Raw genomic sequence first — 14,388 nt, 5'->3', positions numbered from 1 at the left:
CTTTATATTTGGGTTTCAGCAGCTGCACTTTTATGTGTTCAGGTGTGGTTTTCTTTGTATTTACTTGAGAGTCACTGAGCTTCTTAATCATGTAAATTTTTTTTTGTTTACCAATTTGGGGAAGTTTTGGCTCTTTTTGATTTTTTTTCCTGCCCCATTGTCTCTTTCCTTTTCTTCTGGGACTCTTGATTACATGTCAGTTAGACCTTTTGATACTATCCCACAAGAATGATCTTTAATTTAAATGTAAATGTTACCTTTTCATCTTCCTACTTACAACCCCCCAGGAGCTTCTTGTTACAAGTGGCATGCACTCCAGCTGGCTCCTTCGGGTGACAGCACCAGTCACCTCCCCACGCAGGCTTTCTGCCATCCCCCAACACGCACGCACGCGCAGGTGCACATTTTAAACCCTGATCTCTTTTAATAGCTTAATTGAGATATACTTCACATACCATAAAATTCACCCATTTAAATGGGTGTATACAATTCAGTGGTTTTTCGTATTATGTTCATAGACATGTAACCATTATCACAGCTGATTTTACTATTTCCTAGTACTAAGAACAGTGTCTGATATATAATGCATGCTTAATATTTCTAAATGGATGTATTTATTAGCTCTAAGATAATTTAAGCATTAGCCTCCAATAAAATGTGAGGAAAGTGTGTATGACTACATTCAGTTCTAGAAAGAGTCGATGTGTTTTTTGAGGGCTCTCTGAAGCAGCTTATCCCATATTTTAAGAGTTATTGCAGGAAGTTACCAAAAACATCTCTTTTGTTATGGTGACTGCAGGTCATATTTGCATTCCCCTGAAAAACAGTAGTCATCTTTTACTGACCTAACAGTGGCTGAGGAGCAAAAAGCCTCTCAGAAATAGTGCTTTTCTATTTTCAAAAGTATGCTGAACAGTGTTTATTGATTTGAATCTTTAAAATAGTTTGTAGACTCTCCAGCAGGTGTTTTGTTTACTAATCACGAATAGTGGTTATCCACGAGATTGTAGGCGTCCCCGGCTTTGGGCATCGTTCCTGTGGGCGTCGGCACTGACCCTGGTGGACCCTCATTGCCCCATCTTCTTTCCAGGCACTGATGCGTCCTGGAAGAATCGATAGAATCATCTATGTGCCTTTACCAGATGCAGCCACAAGGAGGGAAATATTTAACCTGCAGTTTCACTCTATGCCAATCGGTCAGGATGTTGATCTGAACGAACTCATCCTCCAAACGGATACATATTCAGGAGCAGAGGTAAGAAAGTTTTCAAAAGATCTTGGTGGGAGCAAAGCGGCGGTTTGGGGCCATTAACAAAAAGTCTGCTTGATGCCAGCTGTTTTAAATAATTGTATATTAAACAATCAAGACAGGAAATGCACTGCATGACAGATGATCACTAAATGAAATTGCATTTTACCTGACCTCTGTTACACCTCAGTTCTTCTTACTCGGCTCCTGTTAGTGCTCATAATGTAGTTTTCAGAGTACTAGCCAGATCTAGTGGCGAGAACACTGGACTAGAAGCAGGAGTCCTCTTTGGAGCTTCTTGGTACGCAGCTTTCAACCATACACACTTCTCTGAACTTTGGTCCCTTGACCTATCGAATGGAAATCACATGCAACCACCTCTACCATTTTCTCACTGAGACCATGAAAGTGAAATTAGGGTATAATGAAAGCACTCTGCAGTTCAAAAGGCTTGGCAAAGAGTATATTCTTATCTTTTATCATTTTGAAAAAGTATGTCTGCTTGTGGATTAACAAAAAAAATTCTGTTATAAAAACTGTAAAGGGGACAGTCTGCCCTTTACTGAGAATATACTTAACAAGAGCGGCTAGAACTCTGAAAATCGGAAAATTTTCAGTATGGCAGATAAACATTTTCTTTTGTCCTTAGCAACTGCTTACTTGGGCTATTTTTATTTACAACATACAATTCTATTAAAATTATGCATCTTTCTACAAGCATTTCTTAAGAAAAGGACAAACTCAATACAAAAATATCTTCTGAATACCACTGATACAGGTTTGTGCTGAGAAATTGATATTTTTAAAGCAAAATATTGTAGACTCTTTTCATTCTGAGTTATCGAGCAGACTGGGACTGTGCGTTCTATTTTGCTTGCTGTTCTTTTTATCTCTTTCTGTAAAACCCAGAGATGAACACATCACAGATTGTAAGTGGTACTGGGAGAGTTCATAGGTCATTTTACACGTGCGGTTGAACTTCGTCTGTCACACCGTCATGGCCAATAGCAACTACCAAATGGATTCCAAGTATGCTCATTGCCCTGCCTCAGGTATGAACTATGTCGAGTTGGTTTCCCCCCTTAGGTTTTTCCGTTGCACTGGGTGAAGGGAAAGCCGTGCAGAAAGTAGCTTGCGAAGCAGATGAAGTGCATTTACTTTTAAGTGCTGTCAAACAATAGTTCTAATGAGCATCTCTTTGGCATGACCATCCATCACGTTAAAATGAACATGTAGCTACTGTTGACTGACTGCTGCCGCACTTCGGGAGTTCACTTTTTGATGTGAGACCAAGGGCTGGCATAGTGTGCATGATACGTCAGACTACAGGAAGCGGCAAGAAGACACCATAAATCTTTCACTTAACTTGAGTGAGGAGGAAGAGTAGTTAGCAAGGTATAAATGTACCTTCCTCACTTTGAAGTAATTTATGGCAGTAACAGAGAAGAGCAAAACAAAAATCAAAGCCAGCGAGGCTCTGCCTTGCGGAGAGGCGAGAGCTCGGCAATGCTGGCGGTTGCGCCTGCTTGCTGGCTCTTACGTGGTGCGCGCCTCGTGTAGCCTGAGGTGCAGGCACGTGCGTTCCTGATCAATATTTATATCTGATCTTCTAAAATAGTCACAGGGAAAGTAGCAGAAAATTGCGTTCATCCTTGGATTACATCTTTTGTGTCCCATAATGCTGGGGTAGGGGCAGGGTGTCCCACGGTGGCCCTGATTATCATCAGTATATTACTACAGCTTCGTAGAAATGATTCCAGAGCTGTATCTTACTAGTTCTAGGGTTTTCAACTTGGACAAGACAGGTTTGTGTCATATTTGGGGGGTCTTTTTTGAGGGAGGGTGCCCTATTGTTTGAGAACTATTATCATTTTTTTAAACTCTTAAAATTAATAAACAGGAAATGTAAGATAAAATTTAGCTTCAGATAAAATACAAGATCTCATCTTTTTCCCCCCTCTCCATCAAAATGAAAATGGGGCTGTGACGTTGAGACCAAAATCAGTTTAGGTTTTAGTTTCAGTGGTGAAACAAATTCAAAGCCAGAGCCTCGCTCACCAGACTCCTGCCAGGCGCTGCCTCACTGCTGACAAAATTGATGGGCTTCCTGCCCGGGCTAAGGCCTTACCCTTCAGCAGAGAGCCAGCTGCATGGCCCATGGTTAGCAAATACTTATTAAACTGGAGAAAAGAAAAGATTTTCAAAATTACATTTAGGGAAAACAGACCTTCGTTCTCGTGTGGGATGGGCGGAGCCCTCTAGCCCCACGGCACTGTACCCCGCTATGGGCACAGCCGCTTCTTCAGAGTTGGAGAGTGTCTTTCTGGCCATGTTTGGTACAGAAATGAAACCGCAGATCAATTAGTTGTCCTCACGGGAGAGTAGATTAATCAAAATTATATCAAGGTAATTTTATGTAATTGTACCCTATTAGCTATATGAACTAGAATTTGGCCAGATAAGCCAGAGATGAGGGAATTGCTGACAGTCTGTTTTTTACAAACATAAAATGTTTATTTTAACTGTAGTGAGTGTTTTTTAATTTTAATTTCAGTGTAGAGGATGATTGGATTGGAGAGGATACGGGTGGTACTTTGAATGATTGGGCTAGGTAGGTACTTTAAAAAAGGACTTTCTTTCCATCTTGTGCTTTACTTTGCCCGGTCAACCTCATTCTGTAGACGCTTCCATAGGCCCAGTGTTTGAAGTAGCTCCTACACCCTGAGTTAGTCCGTGGTCTCCTGTGGAGAGGGCGTCTGTCCAGAGAACTAGAGCACTTCAGTAATCCTCAGGAGAGCCCCGGGGCGGGGGGGCGGGGGTTTGTCGCCAGCCAGGGGAGCTATGCGGCCACTGGGGAGCACCCCTGGGGGCTGGCAGGCGGCATCTTCCCACCACGCCTGCGCCCGCCACCCGCTGTGGCCAGGACCTCATTGTCTCTGGCATCTTGGCTGTAGCTCCCAGTTAATGGAAAAACATGTTGCCATTTAAAAGCAGATGGGAATTCAGCTCAGGAGGAAATAATAAGTCTTTTTCAGTTATAGCTGTTGTTTGCCGTTGCTTTGATTTTTGTGTAAGTTATTTGTAGCAGATTCCACTCCATTTTTTCATTTGTCTTTTATCACATCATCCTAGTTACTTTAGGAAAACTTTTATCTTCCCCAGGGACAGGAAACCAACAATCACAAATAAATGCATGTGAAAGCCATAGCTGGGTCCATCACCGGCATGCCCTGTGCTCATGGACAGGGTGGCGAGGGAGAGGCAGCGCTTCCTCTCTGTGTGGGGTTTGCTGACAGGGGAGTTGGATGTTTGCATTTGAGCGGGGCCCTTCTTTTAGAGCGGATGTCAGTCAGTGCGACTGGGGAGATGTCTAAGCCAGGCATCAGCCCTACTTTTTATAAATAACATAGGCGCTCACAGCATTTCTCTCCTGCATCAAGATTTCAGGATTCATCTTCCAAGAGGGGCAGTCAAGTGGGAAAAATAGAATTTTAATGTTGCAATTGAGTTAATTTCTAATAGTGTTGTAGATCCTTTCAGGGTGGTTTCAGGCAAGTTGTTGACTTCTTTGAAACCTCATTTTCCTCATTTGTAAAATATCTGTGTGACTAAAATGTCTTGAAGTTTAAATAAGATAAATGTCAAAGCACCAAGAAACAATGCCTGGTATAAGGAGTGTTTTGTGGGCATCACTGTCCTTTCGTGGGAGTCATCATTGTCACCGCCCCCCGGCCCCCCCGCTGGCCCACTGTGTTCTCTTTACTGCCAAAGGGCTGGCTGATGTGGGTAATGCGGTTTCCATTGCCTCCGTAGGCAGATAATTTTCCTGAAAGTTAAGTGATAATTGAGTCTGCTTAGCCTTTTCTTCAAAATATAAAAATCTACTTATGAGTCTACTCTAGAAAGTCTTTTTTAAAGCAATTTGTTAGTTAAATGCATTTCACAGTAAGTTTTGTAAAGCTTTCACTTCATGTAAAGTTAGTCTCCGAATATTTATCCCCATTTTACTAAAACGACGTGTCATGCCCTGAACTCTGTTTTGTTGTCGATGCTTTCCTGTAGCTCAAGGTCTGTGTGCCAGACTGACATTAAAAAGTCACCTTCCAGTGTGCCTCACTAACTTGGGAAGGGTTCTGTTCTCTGGGCTGGAGCTGTTATCACTAATAAAAGGAGAGCTTCCACTTTCTGTCTTGCTGATTACCATTTCTTCTGACATCCTCTCTTTTCTCCCACTTGGCAAAAACAGAGGGAGCAACTACAGCCACTTCAAGCCGCCTATACTCTCCAGCGTGAGTCTCGTGACGATTTAAGTCTGGGTCAGTGTGTTAGAATCTGGCATAGTTTGTGTGGGATCCTTATAACAATACAGGGGAATAAAGGTCCCAGAGTGGGCCAGACACCTTGTGGCCTCCGCGTGGCACCGTCAGAGGGCCGCTGGACAGTGCTCTGCCTCCAGGCGAGCCAGAGCGCCCGGGACTCGGCCTCCTGGCTTCACCTGCCCCTCCTCGGCCTTGGGTGGCATCCTGCGCCGGCACCGCCACAGCGGCTGCTCCGCGGTTCTTATTTGGGATCTTGTTATCTCTTCACTCTTCCTTGCGCTTTCGCCCTAAAATTCTGTATCTATGCACCAGAATTTCAAGGTGGTCTTGGTTCATATAACCTGCTGAAATCACTGCTTTGTCATTAAACCATCACCACCACCCCCCGCCCAGAAAGAGCTTCTCCTTTGAACTCCTCTACTCCTTCGTGTTTCACTGGTTTAGCTCTTAGCACATTTTTATTTGTAGTTATTTTAATATGAGCAGCCAGCTCATCTCCCCAGACAGTTAGATCTCCTGTGGAGGAACTAGGTTTTGTACTTGAGGAGTCTAGCAAAGCAACCGCTGTCTCACACTCAGTCGGTGGATGTTAATATTGGATGAATGATAGGTTTATGAATTGATTCCAAGTCATTTTACCAACAAAAACGTCAGTCCTGTCCTGGCTAGCCAGTCCAGTTAGTTGAAGCATCATTCTCTACACCAAACATGGTTGTGGGTTTCATTTCCTGTCAGGGCACATACCTAGGTTACGAGTTCAGTCCCCAGTTGGGGCACATACAGGAGACAATTGATCAATATGTCTCTCTCTCTCTCACTCACTCTCACTCTCTCTTTCTGTATCCCCCTTTCCCTCCTCCTTCCTCTCTCAAATCAACAAACATATCTTCAGGTGAGGATTTTTTTAACTGGCAGTCTTAACATTCCCTAAAGTAACATTTTCTAGTTTTAAACATCTTTTTGTGTAGAATATCTATTTGAGCACCTTAACACCATGAAAGAGATCCAGAGCCAAGCAAAACCACTCGCTTGCCTGAGGTCCCACAGCCCGTACCAGACAAACGCAGGGCCAGAAGCAAGGTCTTTACCCTCGTGAACTCTTCCCGTGGACACCTCTGAGTGGTCTTTGGGGAAGGTTTGCTGTTCTTGTGGATTCCGCCTTAGTAGGCCAAACAGTAGATATGAGACATCTTCACCATCTTTATATGAGCTTGTCTCACATTACCATTATTTTTAGTGACTTGTTGTCATCTCTCCAAAAAAAGGTGTAAGCTACTTGAAGTTAGGAACTGTTTTTCTTTATTCACTTACTGTATTTCCCAGGTATTATGAATAAGACCTGCAGTTTAGAGGGAAAGACGTATAAACAACTTAAGTCCTTTATTATGTGGCCATGCAGCATCATCTAGGGATGTGTCCAACACTGTGGGAGAAAGGGCAGGGGGCAGCTCACGCCGGCTGGGGTGGAAGGAGGGGTCGTTGCTCTGAGTAGCATTGGAGGGATGGGGTTCCCCAGGCGGAGCAGGGCTCCTGGCAGATAGAAAGGCAGAGACACATAAGAGAGAGCGGGTGTTCTAGACTTAGTTAAAGGTTGAAATATTAATGGAAAGAGTCTGCATGTGGAAGTAATTGGTGACAAAACAGGAAAAGTAGCTCAGACAAATGTGAAGGATTTTGGGTATTAGCTGACCTTGATTTTGTCCTTTGAGCAATGGAGAACCATTGAAAATTTTGATAAGGAATGTTGCTGTCAGATTTCTGCCAAAGCCACCACTGGTTGGCCTACTGAGCATCTTTATGCGACCTATGAAAAGGTATGTCTTCACGCCACTTGGTGACAGCTCTCTGCTGGGACAAAAAAGCCTTGTCCAGCAGAACATGAGCTTCCATGAAAGTCTCTATTTCAGGAAGTCCTTTTGCACCCCTCAGCTGGGCACCCCTGTATACGCACACACTTCCCCTCTACAAAGCTGTCTCATCTGGGGCTTATCCACTTTTAAATATCCCTCGGTGCCTAGCACAATACTGCATATGAAATTGGTATATATTCTTTGAATAAACAAATTTAGATTTTAATCTTAAGTAGATAAACAAGTTTCTTTGACTTTAAGATTTGCCTCCTGAGCCCTTAGACAAAAATGTTTTGTGAATGAGCAGGCATAAATTAGGAATATTAAATATGTCTTTGTGCAGCAGTACCACATTAAACCAGCCGTGAGGTACAGCATCTGCCGTGAATGGCCAGGTATGGTCCGGTGGATTATGTTCTCTGAGCCGTATTAGCACTTGTAACTTTGAGTAAAAGCTCCTGTGGTGAATACCTTATCTCTTTGACCCTGCGTGGCTAAAATATGGCTGCCCTGTTGTCAATGAATTACGATTCATCCTTCAGAGCAAAAACCCAAACACACTAAAGCAGATACTTGTACCTTTTAAGCCAGCCCTCAACCCGCCCCCGTTCCTCTTTTCCACTAGTTTACAGTCTCCTACTAGCTCGAGAAGTTCAGTAAAAACCTAGACCTGGACCATAGTCCCAGCTTGGCCATTCACTGCAGTATCTGCTTGGTCACGTCCGTTACCTCTAGGGCTCAGTTCTAACACTGAGATGAGGCGTGGGGAGGTAGTCTATGTGACCCTTCCTAGGTCTAGAGATTGTATGGCTGTACGCCTGTCATGGGTTTGATTTATTGTCCCTTAGGGCAGGCCCCCGGACATATAATACGGTGATGTTTCTTTATGATGCTGCTCAGGAACCTTGGGTCTTGGGGTCTTGAACAGTGTCTGTCATGCTTGTCACTGTGGCCCAGGGATCTGAACCATGGCATCAGAGGGCTGGGGACCTGGAAGGACTGACAGTGCACAGAACTCAGGTTTTAACACAGTTCTCCTTAGCAGGCTTTAACAGTCGTCCACTCAACAGAAAAGAAAGTTTTACCTGTTCACAGAATTCCAGGCCCAGGGAATTTTTTTTTTTTTTCGTCTAAGGCCTATAGGGTTTTTTTGCTCTTCAACGAAACACCTAGTCAAGTTCAATATCTATGATTCTGGAGGCACTGAAATAAAAAAAAAATGTTATAAAGTAGAAATATGCAACAGCCCAGTTTTTCCCTGAACTCTGTTAGGCAGTAAGTAAAAGTTTCAAGTTATAATGTTTAAGTTACAGTTTTTAAAACTTCCAGTTTACAGAGGTGTAAATATTCTACATCTTTCCAAATTTCAACTCCTACTTAAATTGGCAATAAGAGAGCCTTAAGTCAGCTCACCTGAGGGCTGCCTCCGGTAGGATGTTTACAGCAAGGCAAGTCATCCTCCAGAACGCGCTGTGCTGCTGTACCTGCAGCTCTGACTCCTTGCCAGGCGCTCGCAGCCACTGTCAGATTACAAGAAGCATTAGTCAGAAAGGAAGTGGATGTTGAATGAGAACCTGGCAGCGAACTCCATACAGCCTTTCACAACCACGTCCTGCAGCCTTTGTCGGGAAGCTGCCCAGCAAGGTAGCGCGTTAGTCCAGACCTACTGATGACCTGCTCCCCAAGCCCGCTCCCCGGGCTCCATCCGTGGCTCTGAAGAGCTACTCAGACCAGGGGGCATGCCCACCTGGGCATTTCAACAACCCGCCTGGTGTCTCCTCCCCTAATTCTCAGGCTCTCTGTTGACTCATACTGGTTCTCCAGAATTTTTGCCCAAATATTTAATCTGTGCCGCTTCATCTTGAAAAGAGTAACAAATTTGGGGGTTCTGCCAGCTTTGGAGGAGCTTATGATTATAAAAATGATATGCAAAGTATGCTGTTAATTCTGTCATACAGATTCTGGTGGAGTGTCATTGTTGGGTTATATATATGAAGAGATAAAAGGCTAATTTCTTATAATAGTAATATCTGTATACAAAAAGTATGCCATCAACATATGTGAAAACTGTTTCTTCTTTTGAGAACATTTTGTACTAGGTGAAGCTGCGTCAGAAAAGCAAATGGGTTACGGAATGAGAAAGAGTAAATCCAAGTGCCCGGTTTGTCCGCTTGCTAACTGGTGACCGGCTCTCGTCTGAGGGCGGCCCCACCTCCCCGAGCTGTTGTTCGGGGCAGAGGGCACAATTCATGGCCAGTGCCCGATAAATCGTTTCTGTAATATTTTTATAACCAACAAATTATATCCCATTTAATTGATTTCTAATATTAAAAATTTTTCAGTTTTTCTATATTTTATTGCCTTAAATTTTACGAATACTCATAATGAGCATTTTATGTGTGTGTCATGTTTTTAGTTTTAGTGGTGTGTTCTTTAAATTTGAACCATATTTCATAGTTACATGCAGCATTTTTTTCAGCTGGTTTATATTTATAAACATCTGTAAGACCTATTTTTATTTTTTTCCTTGTTAAAGATTTATACTATTTTTTACTTTCAAGTGTATAAAGTTGTCTTTTTATTTTTTTTTCAAACCGTCTACCTCATATCCCTATCCCAGCATATTTGTTGAGGTAACTTCTAGTTCCTTGTGTATAACTTACTTCTTTCTCTCCTAACCTGAGTTTTGTTAATTAAATAGAAGAGAAGCGGTGAACCCAGCAGCTTCCAAGAGCTGGGGGTTCTGTCCCCCCGGAGCGACTGCCTGTGGAGCGAGCTCCTTAATGGCAGTGCCCTTCCATTTAGGCTCAAGTCAAACCCAGGCGTTTCGGTGGGGCTCAGACATCTAATGCTGAGGACAAAGCACTGCATGTTTTGTCATGAGTGTTTGATGGTGACGTCCCGAAATGACAGTAATTCTCAGTTCTATTAGAATGTCACCAAACTCTATAAAATGGTTGTTCAGAATTGCAGTGTAGTTGTTCAGTTGTTCTTAAATGTAATCTCCACTAGGTTTTAAAAATTTGAAAACAGAGTCAAACCTTACCTTAGGCTAGAAAGAAAAGAAGGAAATTAAAATTTTCATGTCTCTTTTTTTGTTTCGTTTGTCTTTAACCTCCAAATATTATTTCTTGTGTTCTTTAGTAATAGCTAGCTCTCTTTTTCCTATTAAAATGTGGAAAATGGGTTTGGTTTTTATATTTGTAGGAGAGTTTTCCTATTCATTTAGGAGCAAGACACTGTCAGGTATAATGCATATTATACTTTTACCATTATGGAAGTTTCAAATCATAAATTAATTATTTTCTCATTTTCCTCAAAAATATTTTTTAATTGCTTAAACTGTTTTTGGCATTTGGACAAGGCATTCTTTCAACAGTATCAAAAGTAGCCCCTTGGCATTTTTAATTCACTTCAAAAGAATCTTTAAGGAGTGGTTTTATATTTAAAAGCAAAAATTGCATTTAGTTTGTCTAGCATTAACTTCTTGCAAGAATCCTTAAAACTATAAAAGGTCAAACACTGTTAAATAGCAAAAACAGTAATTCCCAGCATTTTTCCCCATGTTATAAGCCTAAGTGTCGGAACTGGAGATTAGGGGAGAGATGAATCCAAAAGTTGTCAATACAAAATGAATTTTCCTGCCATAAAGCTGAGTTGGTCCTAATGGGTGTGAACTATGCACACATGCACCAGTTGTTCACAGAGACTGGTTGGTCTGGCCTTTCCTTAATGGCTTCTAATAGTTTCATAAAGATGTGTGTGCTAGGAAATTAACACCAAAAACTTCACCATGTCTAGTCTACTTTAGTTTTGAACTCTGCAGGGACACTTGCAAGGGTAAATAGAGTGCGGTTGCTCAGAATGTGTTTGGTTTTCTGAGAAATGGGCTGGTTGTCTTCTGCTGCGCCTGCGCCACGTGGCAGCCCCACGAACTGGGAGCGAGGGCGCTTGCTGCTCACCGTCCTCACCCACGCGCTTATTTGCCATTTGTACATCTTCTCTGGTGGGCTGTCTCTTCAGATGTTTTACCCATTTTCTGATCGGGTTGTTTTCTTATTGTTGAATTTTGAGAGTTCTTTGAATATTTTAGATACCACTCCTTTATTGGATTTGTGTTCCCTAAAGGTTTTCTCCCAGTCTGTGGCTTATCTTTCCACTCTCTAAACTGTATCTCTCCTAGACCAGAAATTTTTAATTTTAATTAATTATTCATTTTTATTTCAAAATATATTTAATAAGGTAGTAAATGTGTTCTTTCTGTAAAAGGAAATCTATTTGAATCAATTGGTGCTTTTATAAATGTTTATAGATAGAAGTTACCATATTTGCTCAATAGCTTATTTTTGTCCTTTTAAAATTGAGATGATTTATAACTTTTAAAAAAAAAATCCTCAAGCAAGCGTATGTTTATTGATTTTAGAGAGAGAGAGGAAGGGAGAGAGAAATAATGATGTGAGAGAGAATACAGTGTGTGAGAGGCAACCATTGATTGGTTGCCTCTTGTTTGTGCCCCAGCAGGGAATTGAACCTGCAATTTAGGTATGTGCCCTGACCAGGGATCAAATCCACAACCTCTCGGTACACAGGGCTCCAACCAAGCCACCTGGCCAGGGTGATTTATAACTTTTAATGGCAAGGGAGAACTGTTCTCTCAAAGAGCTGTTAGCCATGAAGAAAACCATCCTTTTTCTTTTGAATATTATGCTGGTGTACTTAAATCAAGACGCTTCTGCCTGTATGAATAGAAAAATGTTTTCCTCAGAAACTGGGACTCCCTGCTCGACAGGAGGAGCCCTGACTTGGGTGTGTGAGGCATATTATGTGGAGGTCACACACTGGACAGTGGCAGTACTATATAGCCACGTTCTGAAACACAGCATAGCTATACTCGGAGGTGAGAGGCAAGGAGAGGGGCTCTTTAAATGAAGAAATACAGTAGAGTGCATTCTGATTCGCCGACCTCGTCACGTCACATATTGTCAGTGATGTCATAGAGTCTCCTTCTCTAAGTCCTGCCGAGCCACTTTATGACCTTGGTCAAGTCTTGATCTGCTTGTATTTTAATTTCCTTTCATTGAATGAAATCATTTCTGAGAGCCTTTCTGGCTTTACTGTTCTGGAGTTTTATACCCACTTTGTGACTCTTACATTGAACTATACTACCTATTACTTTTAAACAATTTTAGAACTAGGCTTAGGGGAAATTGTCTACAGAGAACATAGATATGCCCGCATTATAAAAGAGTAAGACAGAAATATAAAGAAAGTAATTTTTTAATATATATTATAATTTCAATTTTTTAAATCTTACTCAAAAGATAATTGAGGATTTTTTAATAACAATTTGCTGACATGTCTTGTGGAAACATGTCTAATTGAATGTATCCTGGTAGCAGCAAAGCAGCAGAATATAATCTTTCTTTGGTAACTCTGCCCACATTAGAAGAGTTCAAAACATAACATGGGTTGACCATGACTTGTGCTTGCTGGCCCTGTTAGGGAAGCAGGGGCTCACGGTGAATGTGATGTTCCGCAGTAAAAAGCTGAAAGCTCTCCTTTAAGGTCCGGACCAAGACAGGGACTCCCACTCTCATCGCTCTGGTTCCACATAGTATTGGAAGCCCTTGCCAGCGCAGTTAGGCAGGAAAAGGAAATAAAAGTCATCCCAATTGGAAAGGAAGATAAAAAACTGTCCCTATTTGTGGATGACATGACTTTTATATATAGAAAGCCCTAAAGACTCCACCCAAAAACTTAAAAACTCCTTGAAGTTGCAGGGGACAAAATATACAAAAATCGGTGTACTTTTTATACACCAAAAACAAACTATCCGAAAAAGAAATTAAGAAAACAGTCCCTTTTATAATTGCATCAGAAGGATAAAATACCTAGGAATACATTTAACCAAAGAAAGGAAAGACCTATCCACTAAAAACTATAAGACATTGATGAAAGAAATTGAAGACAAATATATGGAGAGCTATTTCATGCTCATGGATTAGAAGAATTAATATGATTAAAGTAGTCGTAACTACCAAAGCAATCTACAGATTTAGTGCAGTCCTTATCAAAATTCCATGAAATTTTTCGCGGAAATAAACCAGTGAACCCTATAATTTGTATGGTACTACAAAAGGCCCCAAATAGCCGAAGCATCCTTGAGAAGGAAGAAGAAGCTGGAGATGCCACAGCCTGTGATTTCACGCCATATGACACCAGCTGACAAGCCTCCCTGATGCACACAGAGTTGCCAGTTGGAATTCTAGTGCCTCGTTCCTAAATATGAATGGAAAATTAAGGATCACTAGTATTTGAAGAAAGTTTCTAATATGAGATAAATCTGAAACAAACACAGAAAGTAGAGATGATAAGGGAGCAGATGAAAAGAGAGATAAGAAAAAGAGTACAACCATGAGACCAGAAGCTCAACAAAAGGATATTCAGTTGCTCCTTAATTGAAATTTTAGAGTATTCAAGGGGAAATTTTTAAATGCAATAGAAGAATTGTCAAAAGTTGAGTAAGTCTCCCAGAAAATAAAACACAAAAATATGAGCATTAGAGAAATGGAGCTGTGACTATCAGGAGTTTCGGGGAGCAAACAGAGAAATCAGAGGAGAGAAAACTCTGAATTTCTTTCCAAGAATTGAAGAATGTAAATTTCTAGATTGAAAGGCCCCAGCCCATCACGTGCAACGGACTAAGAATGTGGATTGCCACCAGATGCGCCGCAGCAGCCGCAGGAGCAGCCGGCAGATAGGAGAGCAGCGCTCCTCTACGCTTTTATATTTCTGAGGGGAATGATGTCCAGCCGAGAGCTCTGTATCTAGTAGCCAAAGTATGGAACCAAATGTGAAGATGAAATAAGTACATTTCAGACATGCAAGATGTAAAACAAATTTTTCCCCACACACCTCTTTTTAGGAAGTGGACGGTGGACGTGTTCCACCAAAAACAAGAGAGAGCCAC

The 14,388-nt window shown here is 41.7% G+C and overlaps 1 protein-coding gene across 1 annotated transcript in view; it reads left to right on the top strand.

Moving 5' to 3' along the window:
• AFG2A (AFG2 AAA ATPase homolog A) overlaps nt 1–14,388 on the top strand; it is a 198,245-nt gene that overhangs the window by 153,201 nt on the left and 30,656 nt on the right. The window contains exon 15 of the mRNA XM_054563420.1: nt 1,091–1,255. Within this exon, the coding sequence (XP_054419395.1) occupies nt 1,091–1,255 (165 nt within the window). The remainder of the gene's footprint in view (nt 1–1,090; nt 1,256–14,388) is intronic.

Source organism: Pteronotus mesoamericanus, unplaced genomic scaffold (assembly GCF_021234165.1).
Source record: "Pteronotus mesoamericanus isolate MK-2021 breed Mesoamerican mustached bat unplaced genomic scaffold, CSHL_Meso_final contig_163, whole genome shotgun sequence".
NCBI classification, from domain to species: domain Eukaryota; kingdom Metazoa; phylum Chordata; class Mammalia; order Chiroptera; family Mormoopidae; genus Pteronotus; species Pteronotus mesoamericanus.
This window is presented reverse-complemented; position numbering and strand designations above follow the sequence as displayed.